The sequence below is a fragment of the Microtus ochrogaster genome, chromosome 5, assembly GCF_000317375.1.
Source record: "Microtus ochrogaster isolate Prairie Vole_2 chromosome 5, MicOch1.0, whole genome shotgun sequence".
Taxonomy (NCBI): domain Eukaryota; kingdom Metazoa; phylum Chordata; class Mammalia; order Rodentia; family Cricetidae; genus Microtus; species Microtus ochrogaster.
In genome coordinates, this window is record NC_022012.1 from 80,477,234 (window position 1) to 80,498,201 (window position 20,968).

The following is a 20,968-nucleotide window of genomic DNA, read 5'->3' on the forward strand; positions in this document are numbered from 1 at the left end:
GGAGCTACATTTAGGTTAATGGAGCCTGGGCCCAGGGCTTCAGGGCAGGGCCCTCAGGGACATTGGCAGTTGTCTGGAACAGCCCTTGGAATCCAATTCCGTAGAGGGCAGGGCAGGGGGCCGCCCGCAGAGGGATGGGTGTAAACACTCAGACACACTCGAGGCACGGAATCACTGGAAAGGGAGTTGGGAGGAGGGGTGCTGGTCAGGACCTGACAGTTTTAAATAGGTTTCTCTAAAAAGTCTTCTAGGTTTGCAGTTTTCCTTTTTTTTCTTTCCTTTTTCTTTTTCTTTTTTTCTTTCTTTCTTTCTTTTTTTTTTAAAGCTACGAGAATGAGCAGGTGGACTGTGTCTCCAGGAATGGTGGTCTCTCTTGCTTCTTGTGCTTTTTCCTTTGGGGCCTCCGAGCGGCAAAGGGTAGGGTAGGCAGGAGGCTCCCTGTAAACATTTGGACTTGGGTCAGGGCTGGTGTTGGACAAAGCCAGGGGTCTAGGCTGGAGAAGTGGGTACCCCTCCAGACACAGGCCTTGGGAAATTCCGCATGCGCTCCCCTCACCCCAGAACAAGACAACGGTTGGAAAACCAGAACAGATGCCCAAGAAGGGTGTACCATGGCCACTCCCGGCCCCTCAGACAAGGGTGGGCTTCAAACGGAGAGGCCTGTGGCAACCCCTCCCCCAAGTCTAGAGCCAAGGGAGGGGACAGGGGAGCTGAGAACAGAGAGAAAAGATGGGAGAAGCAGCTGGGGGTGGGGCGGGGGAACAGGCAGGGAGCATGGTCTTCTTGCCCCCATCTTCCTCAGGGGTAGCAGGGAGCAGAGTCGGCGGTGGCCCTGGAGGTGGAGGACAGACATAGCCTGAGTTACATGTGACTCTTCTTGCCTCTCTAGACAATGACCTTCTTTGCCCCCCACCTACTTGTTACCAGGGACACAGCTGTGCCCAGGGGCCAGCTTCTGTTGCTGGGTTACGGGGTGTATGTATCAGTAACGCTGGCGGTCACTGCATGTACACCAGGGCCAGTGGGGCTGGCCTGGGCCAGGACTGTCATCTGAGAGACAGATGGCTAAGAACAGCGCAAAGCTGGTCAGTGCGCAGCGGGGTGGCCAGGTCTCCTCGGCATCTAACTAGACTAGTATAACATGCTGGTAAGGAGGCAGTTTCTTCCAAGGAATGCTAAATAGTCCTCTAGCTCTGTCCAGGGCAAAGTCAAGTCCTTCTGCTTCCCTCCCTTGTCTCTGGTCCCCGACTGCCCTGCCCACCCTTGCTCCTTCAGGCTGACTACCCCCAAGGGACCTCCCATAAGTCCCCAGCCCCACCAGCTCTCTGAACTCAAGGGTCTCACTACGTTGTTTCCCAATACCTTGTCTTGATGCCTTCTGACTTACCATCCTGCCAGGCCTGCTGCCCCTCAGAAGAGGCCACAGTCCTTCAGGTTATTCTTGATGATGACGTCGGTGACGGCATCAAACACAAACTGCACGTTCTTGGTGTCGGTGGCGCACGTGAAGTGCGTGTATATCTCCTTGGTGTCTTTGCGCTTATTCAGGTCCTCAAACTTGCTCTGGATGTAGCTGGCAGCCTCGTCATACTTGTTGGCCCCTAAGGAAGACAGTTGTCAGGAGCCATTTCCTTTCGGGACCCTGGAATAACTGACCTGCCAGGCGGGTTACAACCCTAGACTAACTGACCCGCTGGGCGGTTACTGACAGTGAAGACTTTTGTAATTGAAGGCAGGTGGGCTCCTTCCTGCATGTATAGGAAGGATCTGTGCACATGACAGACAAGCATAGAATGTGTGCACAGCATGTTCATTTGTCAGTGCGCGTGCTGTAGGAAGATGTTTCACACACGCACATGCTCAGGCATAGAGGCCCGCATGTGGTAACAAGCCTTCTGTGTGTACAGTACGTATTCCTGAGTGCGGTACCACATATCCCAGTGGTTTTCCTTCTGTCTAGACAGAGGCATCCATGGGTCCCCAGGTCCCCAGTGGTACCTCCTGGGATGGTCAACACCTCATCTGTGAGACAGGCTTCACGGAGCCTCACCTGTGTACTCGGGGAAACAGATGGTCAGAGGGCTCTGTGTGATCTTCTCTTCAAACAGGTCCTTCTTGTTGAGGAAGAGGATGATAGAGGTGTCTGTGAACCACTTGTTGTTGCAGATGCTGTCAAACAGCTTCATACTCTCATGCATGCGATTCTAAGGGAAGGACAATGAAGTTGGTATTGCCTCCCCCCCTGCACTCACCCCCATCTCTGTCCCCACCACCAGGGCTCTCTTGGGTTCTTACCATCTCCTCATCCTCAGCCAGCACCAAGTCATAGGCGCTCAAGGCGACACAGAAGATGATGGCCGTGACACCCTCAAAGCAGTGGATCCACTTCTTCCGCTCAGATCGCTGACCACCCACATCGAACATCCTGGGGACATCGGGTCAACTTAGCTCCAGGGAGCAGAGCCCCAGGAGAAACACCCTTGCCATTGCATTTCCCCGGCTAGCAGGAAGAGGACAGAGACCTGGCCAAAGTGGGATCATCCGCATCCACTCACAGCAACCAGGATTTTGAGTCTGGTCAGACAGGCTGGAGCCAGGCGGGACAGGGGCAGGAGAGGCTATTAGCAGGAGTGTCTACTGATAAGCTAGGTGGTAAAACGTAAGGATGCATTTTCCCAGTACAGGCCTGAGGACCCCAGAGGGACTGCAGGATTATGCCCAATGGCTACCTCAGCGGCTAGCACGTGTTACCCCTAGCCCTGTCCAGACACCGACTCACTTGAAGTGTAAGTCCTTGAAGGTGAAGTGTGTTTCCACAATGCCCGTGGTTTTCACACGGGTCCGCAGTACATCCTGCTGCGTAGGGATGTAGTCACTCTGTGCAATGCGCTCCAGGTCGTTCAGGTAACTGCAGGGAGGAAGGAGAGGGTCAGGCGGACCTCAGACAGACAAAACCCTGCTTCTTTCTTCTTTTCTCCCTTCCTCCTTGGCCTTCTACTCCAAGAAGGGTCTGGTTTATGTAGCCCACAGTCCTCCTTCCCTCAAGCCCCAAGTGCTGCGGTTACAGGTGTGCCCCACTGTGCCTGCCGTTCCTGCTTCACAACTGTTAATAAAACAAGCAAACGTGGGCTTGACCCCCTTGTTTACCACCTACAGAATGGGACTGGGAGAAGGGTTATGGCTCTGTGACCCTAGCAGTCAGGGTTCCAACTTGACCTGCATTCAAAAGGACTCAGAATATTGGACCTACAAGCAAAAGGTGGAAGGGGCAAATTAGTCCTCCGGGGAGAGATTCACGATGCTAATCGGTATAATTAAAGTACCCACTGCAGAGCAACCTGGTGTGGTCCTTTCATAGGGGACTAAACATGTTAGGGCCTGCCAGGCCCAATGGGTCTTTTGCCTAACACCCAATAAAATTTGAGCCGAGGTGGGAACACAGACACCTGCTTGGCAGAGGCCCCTGGGGCTCCTCATCATAAGCTCCTTTAATTAGTATCCATGCCTCTTGTGCAGGGTCCAGGGCCCAGCTATCTGTCTGCCTAGATATATTCAAGCTGTGCTGTCAGGCTGGGTCAGGCCTTGAAGCGGCTGCCCTCTACTGGTCTTTTGTTCTTGGGGCAGGGGTGCTGGGGCCAGCAGCCAGCCAAACCAGGCCAAAGGGAAATGATCTCAGAGAAGCAGGGATAGAACAGAATAACAGGAAGGGCCACGGGGGACCATGACGCACTTGCTGTGACCTGCGTACCACGTTCCATCCCCTGCAGATGGAGTCCCTAGCCTAGAAGCCTGGGGGTGGGGGAGATAGGGTACAGGGGCTTCATAGTAGTCACTCATCTGAACAGGCAGGTTCACCCTAGGGACCCTTTGCTGTACCGTGGTTTTACCAGACTGTGGTAAAGTTTGGTGTACTCATTCCCCATGATGCTCCATCCCATACCCCTCCTTTAAATGATCCTTGACAAGGCAAAAAGTACCCTGGTAGAGCAGGGCCTGTGGTGACTACCGAACCCCAACTTCTTTAAAACAACATGCAGTAATATCTGGGGAATAAAGACACAAGAAAACACAGGAAGTGGGAGTGGCCCAGAGATGGCTCCTCAGCCTACCCTCAAGTATTGGGGGCACTGAAGTAGTTTTGATTGTCAACCATTAAGTTGATGGGGTTCACCCCTCCCTGCCTATATAGCCCACAAGTTGAGCTGGTGGCTAAGCCTGTGATTTCAGTGCTGGGCAGTGCTGAAGCCTGGAGATTTGGCTATGATCCCGAAACTACTAAGGGGTGGGGGGGGGGTGACCCTAGGGCAGCTAGGTCATGCAAGGATGGCAGAGGAAGCCTGTTAATGTGACTGAACAGGACTTGGGAACTCTAACCAGGGAGATCTCCTGCCTACCCTTGTGAGGTCTAGTCCTGCTGAGTGGGCTCAGGACTGGATGGGCAGTAGGGACCGGGTGGGGGTGGTGCTGGCTGCCTAGCTGAAGCAGGAGGAGGGAGACCTTAGCTAGCATTTATCTGGTGACACTGTCCAGTACCTATGGACGTCTCCTACCAGGATATCTCAGCAGCTTGCCTCAGTTCTGACACACGGCTGAACACAAGCGCAGGGGAATTCGGAACTATGTACAGGCCTAAAGGATCCAAGCCTGCTGGGCCTCTGGGATTCCTGGGACACTGATTCTCCAGCTAAATCTTGGCTTTGGCTTGGATCCAGAAAAGGTCAGAAGCAAGGTCCAGACTTTAGCTTGTATACATCTGTCACTTCAAAGACAGTCTCTTCTTCCTCTGTGAGCTTTTGGGAAGCAGGTCTGAACTCCTGTGTCCTCAGTGACAGTCTGGAGTTTGCATGTGCTATGCCCCTGCCTCAAATCCCCTCTCACTCCTCCCTTTCCTACCTCTGGCTCACAGTTCTGCCGAGGCCGTCCTCCCTCTGGGCTTTCCCCCCAATGGTACTGACACCTTCAGCTGTCATTGCTTAAGGACCTGTCTTTTCCACTCATCACTATGTCCCTGACGCTCTGCACAGAGCAGGTGGTGCAAATGTTCTTCAGAACAATTGTGTGTAAAGACAGATAAGCTAAAGTAGCCTGAAAGCCACAGTGGCTGTCAACCCTCCGGGCCTTTCGATACCATTCTATCCAAGTGCTCCCACCCAACCCACCACCAAAGCCTCTGTGGACAGTCATCAGCTCAGCACCCCGCGACCCCTTACCATGCCTGGTCCCTTGCAGTACTTACTAAGCGGCTGAATCATTGAGCTGGTATTCCCGTGAGCGACCAAAGCAGGCTTGCACACCATGGTCAGCCCAGAGCCTCCGGATGACGCCGGACAGATCTTCAGGAAGCATACCTTGCTCCTCAGCAGCACAGGACAGTGCAAACAGCTGCCTGGCATCGTCCTGGCACAGAAGTGGAGGGCAGTCAGCCAGGCAAAGGAATGTACCCTCTATCCGACTAGTAGAGGGAAGGAATTCCCCCCCAGAATGGGGCCCAGGTTTGGGGTACTCTCAGGTTCCCCAGGACGAGACTTGCCCTGAAGGCTTCTGGAAGACAGGTGGAGGGGGGAAGAGCAGAGGAATGCACATACCGCACGCTGGGGGTCGGCAAAGTCAATCTGCAGGTTGCCCATGGCCTTGACAATGGCCATGATGGACTGGATGGTGTTGCTGTAGACAACCGCACGATACTGCCGACATTCTTCCTCTGAATAGCCATCTTCATGGATGATCCTAGCAGAGAGGTCAAGAGTTATGGTCCACAAACCACGAGAAAACACATGGCTGCCAGGAGCTACTGGGGACTGCAGGGACCTGCTCCAAAGATGGGGACCCCTGGCCTGTGAAGCCTAATTGATATAAATACTACGAGGCACCGAGAAACAAGTGGAGACCACTGCAGACCACTTACTTCATCTGCTTGACGATGGTGCTCTTCCCTGACTCCCCAGCACCTGCAATAGAGGGTACAGATGTCAAGGACAGGTCCAGCAGGCTCTGGGAGTAGACTAATGGCCTAGTTCGCCCTTATCCCTGATGGTACTTCTTACCTTCCACAAATCAGTGGCACAGTGAGACATAGGTGTCGCCAGTAGTGGCCACAGTGGCTAAGGAAACCTATAATATCCGTCCTGTGATGGGTTCCTGCAGGCCTCTGCTTCCCTAAGCTCCTGTCTACCAGGGCTTGGCACCCCTGCCCTGCATGAGTTCAGGGATTTGGCTAAAGACTCAAGGCTGCATTCTCTGTTCTCACATATGCAGGCTTGCCACCCTGTGCACTTCAGGCAAAGCTGGCTAGAAGGTACCCTGCATATTGCAAGAAGAGCAGAACCACCCCCCACAAACCCTGAGATTTAGCTGCTAAGCAACTTACAAAGGCCACAAAGTCACATTCCTGTCGTCTGGATGTGGCCCAAGGCCCAGCCCTCTGCTTTCTGGACCAGCTCTGTCCTAAACAGATGGAAAATAGAATTTCTCTCCTCTCTCTCACACAAAGTTCTGACTCAAGCGTCTCAGCCTGGCAGAGCCTGTCCTCATTTCTCCGGGACAGGCTCTGAGGTTTGCTAGGCCCTCCCATGTTCGCCACAGCAACTCTATCAAGCAAGCATCTTTTCTGGTCTCTTTTTACAGAGGACACTGAAGTTCAAAGGTTACATTCTTGGTGTAGGATCATGCAAACAACATTCCAGATGGTACCACAATGCCAAGCTAAGGCCCCCTCCTCCTTCTGAGCCTTGGCCCAGGTTCCTTCTGCTCCTGCCCCTTCACCAGCTGTCACTCCTGTCCTGCCAGGTACTGCCTGCCTCTTGCTTCCTTCAGGCCCCTGCTCACACTGCTCCTTTTACTGGGTAAAGCTGCCCTTGTTCTGTTCATGGTATCCCATGTCTATGTCTCCAGCAGTTCACAGGGTTGGCAGCAGCGTCTATGGAGAGGTCAAACTTGGAAACTCTACTTCATTCATTTATTCATTTATTCCTGTGACAGGGTTTCTCTTTGTAGCTTTGGAGCCTGTCCTGGAACTTGCTCTGTAGACCAGGCTGACCTAGAACTCAGAGATCTACCTGCATCTGCCTCCCAAGCGCTGGGATTAAATGCATGCGCCACCACCGCCCAGCAACTCTATCCTTTCTACTAGGATCCCTTAGGGATAGTCAACTTATAATGGGCTAACACACTAACAATAACATCATCAGTAATAATGATGGCAAAGCTGTGGTGAGCACCCACTGTGTGCCAGGGGATTTTTTATACTGATTGTTTTGTTTTTTGAGAGACAGGGTTTCATGTAGCCAGAGATGACCTCAAATTTCTGAGCTTCCTGCCTGGAATTACAATTGTGTATCAACATGGCCAGTTTGTTGTTTGGTCCCCCCATTATTATTATTTTAAGGCTGGTCTCAAACTCACAAATAGACCTCCCTCTACTGGGCTCCCAAGTGCTAGGTTTAGAGGCATGCACTGCCATCCCCAGCCCTTTTTACAGCTTTTAAAGTATTTTATTTTGGGCCAGAGAGATGAATCAGTGGCTAAGAGCACTAGTGCTCCTTCAGAGGACCTCGGTTTGGTTCCCAGCACCCACGTGGTGCCTCACGACAGCATGCAACATGGTTCCAGGGGTTTCGATGCCTTCTTCTGGCCTCTGTGGGCATCCTACACATGGTGGATTTAGACATTAACAGGCAAACACTCATACACACAAAAATTTAAATAGATCTCTTTATGTGTATGGTTGTTTCGCTTGCATGTATTTCTATGTCACATGAGTGCCTGGTGCCCAGAGACAGAGAAGGCTGCTGGACTTCTTGGAACTACAGTTATAGATGGTTATGAGCTATCACGTGGGCACTGGGACTGAACCTGGGTCCTCGGGAAGAGCAGCCAGTGCTCTCAACTGCTGAGTCATTGTTCCAGCCTCCAATTATTTCATTTTAAATTATGTATGGTTATGTGGATGTCAGCGTGGGCGCTCACAGAGGCTTCCAAATCTTCTGAAGTTAGAGCTAAAAAATGGTTATGAGCAATCCAACATGGGTGCTGGGAACCAAATTTGGGTCCTCTATAAGAAGAGCAAAGACTCTTAACTACCGAGCCATCTCTTCAGCCAACAACATTTAAAAAATGTGTGTGCACACAGAATTCGCCTTGCAGCAATCAGTTCTTCCCTCCCACCATGTGGATTTCAGGGATGAAACCCCAGGTGCCCAGCTGGGTGGCAAGTGCCTTCACTGGCTGAGCCATCCCACTACCCCGTTGCCCAGTTGTTGTTGCTTTTAACTTTAAATTTTATTTTTATATTTTCAGTTATGTGTATCTACTTGTATGTCGGGGGTGGGTAGCTGCACGTGCATGCAGGTACCCACAAAGGCCAAAAGAAGGTGCTAGGTCCCTTAGAGATGGAGTTACAGACTGTGAACCGCCTGATGTGTGTGCTGGATTCGGCTGAGCCCAGGGCTTCATGCACACTTGGTAAGCACGTCACCTACTGTATTTACTGGGAACTTTCACCTTCACAGCAACCTGAGGGAGGTTCTATTCCCACCTCCATCTCTAAGGAAACCGAGGCACACATTGGCAGTCCACCTTGCTCTGCACAGTTCCTCCTGGAGATCCAATGTCCCTGGGCCCAGCTGTCCTTGTCACTGTGTTCTCTCTGGCCCAGACTCTGAGGTGCTTAAGAAGCAACAGGGACCAAACAAGCAGTAGCAGGATAGGCTGACAGACCTTATCAGGACTCAGTAAGTCTCAGTTTCCCTTACCCAAACTCATATCTCAGCGGGGAAACTGAGGCACAGCTGTGCCCCTCACAAGAGTGGATCTGGGTACATTCCCAATCCAGCAGTTACTCTGAAGGGAAGGTTTGCGGGCTTACAAATGTGGCCAGGTGCTTATAATCACTGAGTATCCGATTGTCCAAAGCCTGCTTCTGAGAATGGTGTGGGAACTATTAGGGCACAGACCTTCCGGCCTCAGATAGCGTTCTCTCTGGCTTTTAGCCCTGGGCACTAGGGTACCAGGTTTGCATACTGCCTGGGTATGAGCTATGATCCTATGGGTACACGGAAGTGGGATGAGGTTCCTTCACATTCTACAAGCCCAGAGGGATGTTCAGGAACTCTCCAACCACTGAGTGCTATGCCCACAGAGCCTCCGTATCCGCCAAGAGAAGAAAGGGCACAGGGGCCACCTAGCTAGACTTCCCACTTGTTCCCACACAGGAGAGGGAAGGGGAGCCATCTGGAGCATAGGAAGAAGAACCGGTTTCAGCCAGGATTGAGGCCTCGTTCAGAGAGCAGAGGTTAAAGATGTGAAAATGTGGGTCAGATGGGTCATGCTGTCCAGAGTCCAGGGAAGGATCACTGAGCAGAGTCCAGGACACATGGGAAGGGTAATGGTGGCAGATGTCCAGGCCCCTGGAAACCTCAAGTAGTCCTCTCTTACATGACTTCGGAACGCCTGGCTATGTGAGGCCCTGGTTTCTACTGGCCACTGTAGGTAAAGAGGGCATCTAATCCTCCGACCACTCTCTCCAGAGGAATTTCGGGCTACCCGTGACCCTGCCCAGTGCCAGGGATGATGGTACTTGCTTTGCATTTGATTTCCCTAGCAAACCTGGCAGATACCAAAAGGGCCACACCTGAGCAAGCCAGGCCAGGAACCAGGTTCATATACGTCTACCACTGCCAGCTGAAGCTCCTTCCACACTGCCCTAATGCCTCAGTTTCTCTTTTTCAGGCCTCTCAAATTCTGAGTTAGGGCAGTCTCTGTATCTAGCAGGGGTCACTGCAAGCACAGCCCCCTTTGACAGGTGGATAAAACAAGGCTATGGAGCTTCCCTCCCTGGGACTCAGGGAGGTCCTTTTGTCATTGCAGCAACTGTGACTCAGGCAGGAAGTAGTGAGAGGCAGGACAAGGGTGCGGTACTGGCAACCAAGAAGAAAGTAGGGAGACATCAGGACTGAGTCGGGGAAGGCAAGGCGCTGGAAGCAGGTCATCCAGTGAAAGGTGTGTGGTAAAACCTTGGTTCTTACACAGACTTGGTGCTTCAGGAGCTGTGGGGCCATAGTGTCATTCGTCCCAACGCCTTTTCTCCATCACAGCCTGACACACCACTCCTACCATCTGGCCTGTGTGGCTGTACTCACTTAGCTTCCCTGCCAGCCCTGTGCCTACTCTGGGGAGAGCTTCCCCAGCAGCAGGTGCCAGCCTTTCCCGCCCCACCAGGTGCTCCATCCCCAGCTGGATGAGGTCAGAGGGGACCTGCAGAGCTCCCCTAGGGTGGCCATGATATTCCCACTAGGCTACACCTCTTCCCACAAAGGAAAACATCACTGCACTGGCTGCAGCTTTTGTCCTAAATCCAGCTGCTGGGCCCACTGCAGGAGGGCAGTGATCTCAGAGGCTACTCTGCAGAGAGCACCTGCTTCTACATGGAGCCCTGAGCTCCTATGGTGAGGACAGACCGGAGGAAGACAGTACCACTCCATCTGCCTGGCAAGACCCGCAAAGCCTTGCCACAGACAGGCCTGTAAGTTCAAACACTCGATGCTCATCTAGGCCCCAGCATCTAGGACTCTGCTACACATCCATCTTGGACCCTCCGCCTCCTACGTTAGGGTTAGAGCTGCTGGGACTCTGGGACCTACTGCCGTCCTTTCTGGCCTCAGTTCCTTTAACTTTTGGATCTTCTCCTGCCCCAGGAGCAGAGGGGAGGGGAATAGAGATCTGCTCCGCCCTACTGCCCATACTGCTCCTTCCTGAGGTTTGCATTATGTTCAACTCTTCCAGGTCTCTGGTACCTCATCTGTGAAACAGAACAACGCATTTTGTTTTCTCTGTGTAATAGCTCTGGCTATCATGGAACTCCCATTGTAGACCAGGCTGGCCTCGAACTCACAGAGATCCACCTGCCTCTGCCTCCCAAGAGCTGGGACTAAAAGCGCACGCCACCACCGCCTGGCATGCATTATCTTCTAACAGAAGAGCGATGAGAAAGAAACGCAAAGCTGCTCTCGAGCACTTCACCTGAGGTTGGTGTGGAGACACAAGTTACTGCTGGGGCTGGAGAGGCAGCTTGAAGGCTAAGAGCATGACCCAAGTTTGACTCCCTGCATCCAAATGGCAGCTCACAACCCTCAGTAACCACAATTCCAGGAAATGTGACACCTTCTTCTGAGAGCCTGTCCAGGTACCATGGCTACTAGCACACAGACATACATGTAGGCAGTCATTTAATTATTTAATAGCAAAATAATCAAAAAAATACATTATATGAAATTCTCTAAGAATTAAAAAAAATTGAAGTCTTGGAGAATTTAATAAGTAAATAAAATACGTATGTAGATATGGGTTTTTTTGAGACAGGGTTCCTCTGTATAACAGAACCGGGGAACTGGCTGTTCCCCAGAACTTGCTTTGTAGACCAGACTGGCCTTGAACTTACAGAGATCCACTTGCCTCTGCCTCCCAAGTGCTGGGAACAATATGCACTACCACACCCAGTAATTTTATATATAAACATACTTTTTTAAAAAGCTGTTACTAGGGGCTGGAGAGATGGCTCAGAGGTTAAGAGCACTGACTGCTCTTCCAGAGGTCCTGAGTTCAATTCCCAGCAACCACATGGTGGCTCACAGCCATCTGTAGTGAGATCTGGCACCCTCCTCTGGCATGCGGGCATACATAGAGGCAGAATGTTGTATACATAATAAATAAATAAATCTTTAAAAAAAAAAAAGCTATTACTAGTGTCTGGGCACGGTGGCACATGTCTGCAATCCCAGCGTCTAAAAGGCTGAGAAAGGGGATGTTGAGTTCAAAGTAAGACTCGGTTCCACAGTGAGAGCCTTACCAGAAGGAAGAAGGTCAGTTGTCACTATTTCCTACTTGATGGAAGAGTACAGGTTTCCCCAAACACCACTTCCTATAGCTCACACAATGGCCGGCGGCTCTGGTCACAGTAACATAGGCAGAGTGGAGTACTACGGTTTTTCTCATTTGAAGTAGAACTTCTAAAGACTTCTAAAGGAGAAAGAGCATCAGCTGACAGAGGGTGGCCTGCTGGGACAGCCTGGGACGGAGTGAGACTCACTTCTCTTCCACACTCCAGGGACTTTGACACAGTGCCTTCCTCTTGCCCAGAGGCTTCCCAGCTGACTCTGTTCACCCTCTCCACACACTCAGAGGCTGGAAAAGGGCCTCCCTGGAGGCAGCTCCTGAGCTGGTGGGCTCCCCTGGAATTCATGGGCTAAGGAGAACAGGCAGCTGACGTGGCAGCCCGAGGGCAGAGATTCTCGTATGTAGCTGGGACCACAGGGTAGGCTTGGACAGCAGCCCAGCTCAAAGCCACAGCGCCAGGCACACCCATTCCGCCACAATCGCAGTGGGTCACAGAAGACATGGGTCTGAGCCCTGGGATGGCCACCCTAAAGGTAACCCAGATAGCAGAAAGGTGCTGAGTCTTGGGTGCTGTGTCGCCTCGACCATTCTCGGTCCCATTGCCTCCCTGCCCCAGAGCCCTGGGTCTCGGGCTCAGCGGCCACCAGGGGGAGCCCAGCAGCCAGAGACAAAGCAAGAGGCGGTGGGGGCTGGGCAGCGCAGGGAGTGTTTTGTTTCAGCCGTGCAGCCTCCCCAGCTAGGGGTGGCTGGGGGAGGTGCCAAGACCCTCAGCGACAACCTCCTCCCTGGGAAGCCCCCAGCCAGCTCCAGTCTGAATACACAGAGACAATGGAAACAGGAGGGAAGAGAGGAGGGGGTGCCCAGCCAGACAAAGGCTTCAACCCCACCCCAGGCCTCTCTTCCTTCCTCCAGGTGCTGTTCTTTGACCCCCTTAAACCCTCCAAGGAGGCTCAGCATAGTCTCACACTGGGGGGAGAGGGAGGTGGGGTTTTGGAAGGAACCTGCAACACTTCCACCGGAGTCTGTGGACCAGCCCTCCACCAGAAGCCCCAACAAATCAGTCACCCCCAGGCTGTAAGTCTCACCACCTGTAAGAGCCTGGAGACACCGTAGGGGACCCAGGTCATTGGTAGTCTCTCTTCCCAGCAGCTTTTCTCTGGACTCCTTTACCTATTCTTCAGCGACCTCTTCTGAGTATCTGCAGCAGGCCCTAGGTGAGAGGCCTACAGCCTGGGCCTCAGTGTTCCTGTCTGTGAAATGTAGCCCCTCGTGGGAATGTGCCAAGCCCAAGGCCCGCCCTGGGCAGCTTTCTTACGATCTTCAGTCACTCCAAACTGCCTTCGGGCCCAACTCAAGCCAGCAGCGGTTCACGCAAAATCCCAGTACTGAGCACAGCCTGAGATCACACAATGAGGAATGTGGCTGGATTGGGTCCTTTTGTCCCCAGGCCTCGGTGACAAGGGGGAATGTGGTCTAGCTAAGCTTCCTAGCTAGCACAGCCTCCTAGGCAAGAGGGCCTGTTCTGGCAGCATGACAGAATCCCTTGGAACCTCCATGAGGAGGATTACCCTCACCTGAGACCTGGAGGTCAAGAAGCAGGGCACCTGGAGTAATTGTGACCGGCCCACAGCCGCCACCTTCAGTCACCACACAGTGCACACACTGAGGCCACCATTGAGCTAATATTCACGATAGAAGCCTTGTAGGAACATTCTGCCGTTCCCCATCTGTCTAATTCCCACCCTAGGCAACCAGCAGAGACTTCAGAGTCTTTCAACATTCCTCTAGCCCAGTCTGTTTGTCTCAGACTGGAGGTTAGGGGAGGAGGGGGAACAGGGGAAGCACAATGCTAAGTTAATGAGCACGACGTGAGCACTGTGAGGAATAGGGGCTGAGAGGAAAGGCTCCCAGAGACAGGAGGAGCCACCTGTAGAATGAAGCCATAGCCACGGGCTGATTTCTGTGTGGACCTTTTTCACCTTTCAGGGCAAAAAAAAGGACTTAAGACTCCTCAAAGCAGGATCCCCAATACCCACAGATCGTGTGTGCACCTGTAACAGGTGCCCGAGCACCTGCCTGTCATCTTAACACCAATCGTGGCAGGGCGCAGACACCAAGGGCTGCAGTGGTTGGACAAGCGCACAAGGACCTCCTAGCATCTGTCTCTGCTTGTTTGTCCTCCGTTTCTCCACTGGTGAGAAAGGTACCGGTGCAACACCTATCTAGGCCTCCCAAGATCAAATAGACTGCGCAGAGCGGTGGGGTCACATAGCCGGGGTTCAATCAGAGGCAGCTGCTGTTATGAGCAGAAAGGAAACCAAGGTACGGTGAAGGTGCCCAGCTTCAGCAAGTAGTGATGGGAGAGCCTTAGGCTGGGTTGAAGGCCCCTCATCAGCCCCAAGGCAGGGAAAACCCAGAGTGAGATAACAGGGGGCTGCTGCTCCACTTCCAGGCATTCATCTCTGCCCGTAGCTGGCCTTCCTGCTTGGAGGGCAATGGCCACTCAGGAATCTAAGAGCAGCTTTTGGTCTTCCTGCTGGACCTCCCACTGGTGTCCCTCTCCCAGCCACCACTTCCTGTGGCTAAAGGAGGGGCTTAGAATCCTTCTCAGAAGCACGGCCTCTGACATCCTGGCCCCAGCAGTGGCTAGGATAGGACAAGGACAAGGCCCTAACGTAGTGATGGAGTGCAGGAGACCTGCAGTAACCCACAGGTGAGCCTGGGCAGGTGCGAACTTTCTAGGCCTTCTGGCTGGCAAAGTCTTAGGTGACTCAGGACCCACACTTCTGCACCAGCATCCAGGCGGTCCTCTGGCCTCTTCCTCTTTTGGGCTCCTCCCCACCAGCTGCTTCCTTTTTCTCTGATGTGGACACCATTTCCCTGAGAGGCCCAGCTACATGACTTCTTGCCCCCGTTCCTGCCTAGGCACACTAGGGATGGCCATCAACGTCCTATCTACACTCAGAAGCAGCTGGGGTGGGAACAGCATCTCCTAAAAGCCAGCTTCTCCCTACCAAGCCTTTGAAGACCCCACTTTTACTCAAACTAGCCTAATACTCTCTCAGAACCTTGCATGCAAATTCTGAAGGCCAATCCTGAAGGGTGGCCCAGCAATCATTGCTTGGTCCTGGAAGATGATCCTCCCCAAACCACCAAGAGTAGCTTCAGACCCGTGAAACACCAACAGGGTGAGGGTGGGGTTGGGTTTAGTAAGAACAAGAGCTCTAGGCAAAAGACAGGGTGTGGCTAGACAGAAGAGGCCCCACCCTGCACCTGTAGCCGAGGCAGGGGCTTCCTGAGAGCACCAGGTACCAGGGCACACTAAAGGGGTCCAATCCTTTGCTCACCCCAGGGCACACTGCAGAACAGAGGACCATGAGCCTGGCAACAACCTACTGACTCTTTCTTCTCAATGAAATCCCAGCTTGTACCCACGGAGCTGAGGGCTGCCAAGCCTATGCCCTCTTCCACTGGCCCACTCCTACCTGTCACAGGACCAAGGTGAGTGGAGGCTATAGCGCTCAGGGTCCAGGTGACACCTCTCATCCTCGACTGGTGGTAGGGGTGGGGTACCCTGGTCCCTCAGTAGCTAAAAGATTTCTGGGTAAACAAAGTTGTTTGCACCATCTTCCTGCCAAGTGAACCAGTGACTTTTGGAAACAATTTGAGAGAGAAGCAATGGAGGGTGCAGACTGAGGGCAGGATACACAAGACCAGAGTGCTTTCCAGTGTCCCAGCTACCAGCCCCAGCCACCAGTGCTAAGGAGGCCTGGAGACATCACTGGGATTGATCACTGCAGTCGCAGCCCCACCCCCACCTGCCACTTAATGTTCGCCTTACTTCTCAGATCAGCCCAGGGCCAACCCTACAAGTCCCACAGACCCAAATGAGCCCTGACTGTGCCCACTCCAGATCTGGCAGCCTAGACTCTGACTTGACAACAGTAGGCGGCTGGTGTTGATGCTCACCTAAGAGCTTCTTGTGTGGAAACCTGTCCCCTCAGCTGGCTGGCCCACCACCTTCAGTCACAGCAGGTCATTCCCAGTAATGACCACCTGTTTGACTCCGTTCAAAGATCCCCTGACCCCACCAGGGATGGCCCTGGCTGAGCTGTCCTGATTCACCAGTTCAGGAATATCCCTTAAAATACGTAGTCTCCACGGACTCCTATCTTGCCCAGAGCACTGTGCAGCTTTTAATGTTGGCTGTACCAGTACTGAAGTGATGGGCTGGGCTGAGCATAGCAGGGCTAGGCAAGATGCAGACAGAGGAGGTTAGAAATGGCTCGGACCCCCCACTCCCTCCCTAGCGTGGGAGCTCAGCCAGCTTGCCTGGGTAGACAAAGCCTTGCCCAGCCTGGGGGAGGGGTGGGAAGAGACTTTGAGGCCCAAGCAGACCAGCCCCCCATTCAAGTGCTAATGAGCTCCAGCAGGGGAGAAGTGGGTTAGGGGAGGGAGCCGGCCTGAGTACCAGCCCACCTGGCTAGCAGAGCTCTGCCACACCCCCAAGGCTAGGCCCCCAGAGATTAGGCCTTAAATCCCTGGAACAGCCAGTCACTCCATCCGACATCAATTCCTAGCAAACCCTGGCCTCCCACTTGCTGTGAACTTCCTGGGGGCAGGGAAGGGAGTTCCCCAGGGTCCCCATACTGTACCCGGCCAGCTCTGTCAGAGATAGCAGAGAATCCCTCATCTGTTTTCGTTTTTCAGCCTCCAGGCTCTGGAGCACTGAGCGCACAGCCCGAGTGGTACCTGATAGACAGGCAGCTCTCTCGGAAGAACTTTTCCACCTGAAGCAATGCAGAAGGTGGAACCAGGACTCTGTTTTTAAATTTTTATTTTATGTGTATTAGTGTTTTGCCTACATGTATGTCTGTATGAAGGTATCAGATCCCCTGGAACTGGAGCTATAGTTGTGAGCTGCCAAGTGGGTGCTGGGAATTGAACTCAGGTCCTCAGCCAGTACTTTTAACCGCTGAGCCACCTCTCTAGTCCCAGGATCCTAACTCACATCTACATGACCCCCAGAGTGGTCCAGCCAGGGCAAGCCTCCAGCCTCAGGCCAGGAGACATCCACCATGTCCCACTTGGGACTCTTGGCCACATGTCCTGTCTCAGTGCCTTTGTTGAACTGGTTCTCTCTGTCCTGGTGTCTGGCACTGGTCAATCACCATTGGCAATCATCTCATGGGCTAATGATGTTCATTTTGTAAGCTACCTAGGAACTCCTCCAGAAGGCCTCCCTTACAGGTCTCAGTGCCTAGCTAGTCAGGGTCCTAGGCCAGCCCCTGGATTCTATTTTCATTCTCTCATTCCCATACATTGTCCCTCACCCCCAAGGGCTGTGGCCTCTTCCAGGATGTGTTCAAGAGCCTCATGGTTCACACACATACTTAATATGCACCAATGCAGTATGCCTGTGTTTTGCTAGACACACAGACAGGACACAGGCTACAAAACTGCCTCCCTGGTCCTGTAAATCTACTGAAGCCTGGCTTTGGGCAGTACCTGCGCTAACAAGCCTGGAGCTCTGGTAACACCACTCTTAGGCAGCGCTGGGGCTGCTGAGCTGTTGCTGGTCCCAACACAGGTGAGGTGAGACGGCGGGGTCAGCTACTCTCTCACACAGAGTCCCTACTGTGTGTATGCCCTGAGAGAGGCTGCAGGTTGGGCTGCAGGAGATCTGCAATAGGCAGGGTACACCTGTCTCTGAAGCACCTGTGCCATCTGTGATGGGGCCACGAAGAACCTAAGAACTTTGCTTTCAGCATGCCGCCACTCTTGGTCCTTGATCTCCCAATGCGCACTTGTCACCTGCTCACAGTGTACCAAATTGTGACTCAGTGACCTCCACCCACCCATCCCCAAACCAAGTGCACTAAATACGTCCTTCATTCAACATACAAGTGAAAAGGACACAACTCTGCCTGCTTGCCTCAAGGGCCAGTACCATGTTCTAGTAGGGAAAAGCAGAAACTCAGGGAGCAGAGATCCTGCAACAGCCTTGGTGGGACTTCAGGGAGGATTCTGGGAGATCTATGGAATATTAAAGAGCAATCAAATAGGGAAGATACAAATTCCTGTGACGAGACAGAGCACACAGCATCTATGGAGCCCACAGTGGACACGGCTTCTCCCAGTGTGTCCAGCTCAGGTTGTCACCAGAGCAGCAAAGTCCACCTGAGCCTAGCTGGTCAGTCAGGTTGAACTGGGGGGGCCGTAGAGGGTTCCCCTACAGTGAGACCACTATCAGCTTCTCTACTTGCCCCACCAAACTGCCAAGGGAAACTATCTTGCTCTTATGTACCACATCTGCTCGGCCCTGGTGACAGTGACTGTGCCCGCCTCCTGGCAGGGATGCAGGGTATGGAAGGGAGACAGTGTGCGGGTGGCAGCAGGCGTGGTTCTGCCTGGGAGAGAAGATTGGCACTTGCCCAGCCTAAGTCCCCGTTGCCTGGACAGAGTCTCTGGCTACGCATAACTGGTGCCTAGAATTCTGAACCTGCTACAGCTAGGATCCTATTGTCACCTTATTCCTTCCTGAGGAAATGAGTAACTCAAGCCGGGACCCCTTCCCAGGTAGCAGTGATAGAGTGGTCATGCAGACCGGGTTGTCCATTTCAGGCAGAGCTCTCTGTCCCTGGCTGCACTCCCTTTGGAGGGTCTTATTCTCACAGTGGGTACCCCTCTAACACAAGCCAGGAATTCCACGTTGAAGGAAGGAACAGTCAGAGGGGTAGGATCCTGGGATAGGCTGTTCCGTGATAAAGTGCTAAGCCAGCTACTATACCACTGGCTGGTGCCAGCCTAGTCGTAGGAGGAGATCCTGGGTCCCACCTAGCCTGTCCGTAATGCTCAGATGGGCTCTAAGAGGCAAGCCTGTCAGGATAGAGGAAGCCTTGTGCGGTACAGTACAGGCCAGAAGTCCGTGCAACCCCTGCCCCCGGCTCTCTGGTCCAGACTCACATCTCCTTAGCTACCACAATAACTGCAATAAACCTGGGAGGGGCTGGTAAGGGGCTGGTAAGGGGCTCCAGGCTGGGCACTGGGAGGCAGCTTTCCCGGAAGTGCCCTCCGTAGGCCCAGCAGCAACGGACATTCCGCCGCCGCCGCGTCGACACCCACTCACGGCTTGCCGCACTCGCAGCAGAGACAGGAAGAGGCAAGCGCCCAACGCAAAGCAGCCCAGGAGGCTGGGCCGCCGCCCCTTCCCGCCCCTTCTCTTCCTCCCCGCGGCAGCAGTGGAGCGGATGCCATTTTGAAACCTCCGGGGCTGTGCCCCCAGGCCGGGTCCGCCGGGACAGTCAACAGATGGATCCATAAAGACAGACATGTTGTTTCTCGGCCACAGGCCTGGCAAAAAATGCCAGGCTTTTCATAGCCTGCAGGCCCCAAGGCGGCCCTGGGACTGAGGGGCCACACCCCCCCACATACTACCCAGCCGATTACGCTGCTACGACGCTGCTGCGCTGCTGCTAGGGCCTTCCTCCCCACAATCCAGGGGACCCCATCTTTCCAAGTGAGGCTTCCACAAGGAACCACTCTGACTCCCAGTGGGAGACTGGACACAACCACCAGGCCCACTGCCTTTGCCAAAGCTTAGCTTGGATGCTTCTGAGCACACGGGGCTACCGGTAGCTGACTCCCCCAACCCCTCATTCGACTTGCCCACTCCTCTCCATCACAGGATTCCACTGGGAATCAGCAGTATCCTAGGCCATCTCCCAGGCCTTTCAGCCCTGGGTGTGAAAACCCCAGCGCCCGTCAGCAGATCTCTTCAGAAGCGCAGGGGCAGCAATATGTCGGTTGTCTCACAACTTCCACTTCCCCCATCCCAGCAGCCACCATCTTCCTTGGCCTTGGAAGTGGCAACAACCCTAAACTCCTCCATGTTCCCTCCTATTTGCCCAGACTCCCCTGGCCCTGGCCCAGACAAGCCTTGGAAACTAGGAAACACATTCCCAGGGAATGGAACTTCCCACAGATGCTTGAGGCCTGGTCCCTCTTCCCCCAATGTGACTCAGTCCAGCCTCTTGAGGGAGGAGGGGTCTGCCCAACCCAGCCTCTGGTTCCCTTCCTCCCATCACAGCCCACCTGGGACAGGAGGGTGCAGAATCAAGCGAAGGCTGCTGTGTGAGAGACTACTTAAAAGAGGGGCAGATGACTTGGGGGTTGATGCCTGCGGAGAGAGATCTGGTGACCTGGCCCAGAGGCTCCACGGGGATTCAAGCTGGAGAGGACTCGAGAGTCAGTCTCCCTCTTAGGAGGGTCTTAAGGGGTCAGAGTGCACAGGCAGAGGATACAGGTTCCAGAGTAAGGCTAGGGAAAGAGGGAGTGGGTTGGGGCTTGACAAGGGTGCCAAGGAATGCCAATAGAAACAGAACAGGTGGAGCTTGGAGGTTCTAAGGGTTTAAGAAAGTGTGGGAATACACGGCAGGGGCTGAGTTCTCTGAGACTGGATAGTAAGGGGGGGGGGATAGTCAAGCAGGGTTTGGGGGTTTGGGATCTGGGATGAGTTGAGGGTCTGAACTAGAGTCTGGACGAGGATTAAAAGTCTAGACCAATCCAGAGTTTCCAATCTTAAAGGGTGGTCCAAGGGGTTTCAAGCTCAGGTGGAGGCACTACCCACGCCAGGTAGTTTCAGGTCCTTGTTTGGGGATTAGCTCTGAGAGTCAAGGGTCCCAGAACCGGGCGCTGCCTCACCTAACAGAAGCAACTTCACCTCCCGCGCTGCCTTCTCGCCGTCCTCCCGCAGGTTCTTGTCGATCATCTTAGAGCGCTCGGCTGCCGCCTTGTCCTCGGCGCTCACGGTGCAGCCCATCCTGCCGTCCGCCGGCCCGGCCTGGCCCCCACACGGCCCACGGCCCGGCTCGGCCCCGCCCGACCCACTCCAACTCCCTCCGACGGCCCTCTGCGGGAAGCTCTCAGGTCCGCAGTTCCGAGCGACTGCGGGAGGCGCCTTCCCGGCCGCCGCGCACCGACGGCGGGGCGGGCCAGGGGTGGGGCCCGGGCGAACCGAGCCCGAGACTGGGATGGGGCGGGCCTGGAGGTGGGGCTAAAGGAAATTTGGGGATGGTGA

At 53.8% G+C, this 20,968-nt stretch overlaps 1 protein-coding gene across 1 annotated transcript; it reads right to left on the minus strand.

Moving 5' to 3' along the window:
• Positions 1-311: 311 nt before the first annotated feature.
• On the minus strand, positions 312-20,710 carry Gnai2 (G protein subunit alpha i2). Its single transcript, XM_005347858.3, has 9 exons — positions 20,593-20,710; positions 5,906-5,948; positions 5,586-5,727; positions 5,237-5,397; positions 2,780-2,908; positions 2,296-2,425; positions 2,051-2,204; positions 1,388-1,601; positions 312-832 (listed from the first exon to the last, which is right to left on the minus strand). The coding sequence occupies exons 1-8, from the start codon at positions 20,708-20,710 to the stop codon at positions 1,411-1,413; spliced, it is 1,068 nt and encodes a 355-aa protein (XP_005347915.1). The 3' UTR covers positions 312-832; positions 1,388-1,410.
• Between the last annotated feature and the right edge of the window lie 258 nt (positions 20,711-20,968).

Bases quoted from the DNA above. Each gene is read 5' to 3' on its own strand.
- Gnai2 (XM_005347858.3), bottom strand. From the start codon at position 20,710: ATGGGCTGCACCGTGAGCGCCGAGGACAAGGCGGCAGCCGAGCGCTCT. The intron at 2,909-5,236 runs GTAAGTACTGCA...TCCTCCCTGCAG, and splicing joins CTCAATGATTCAGCCGCTTA to TTACCTGAACGACCTGGAGC. The intron at 2,205-2,295 runs GTAAGAACCCAA...TCCTTCCCTTAG, and splicing joins TGGCTGAGGATGAGGAGATG to AATCGCATGCATGAGAGTAT.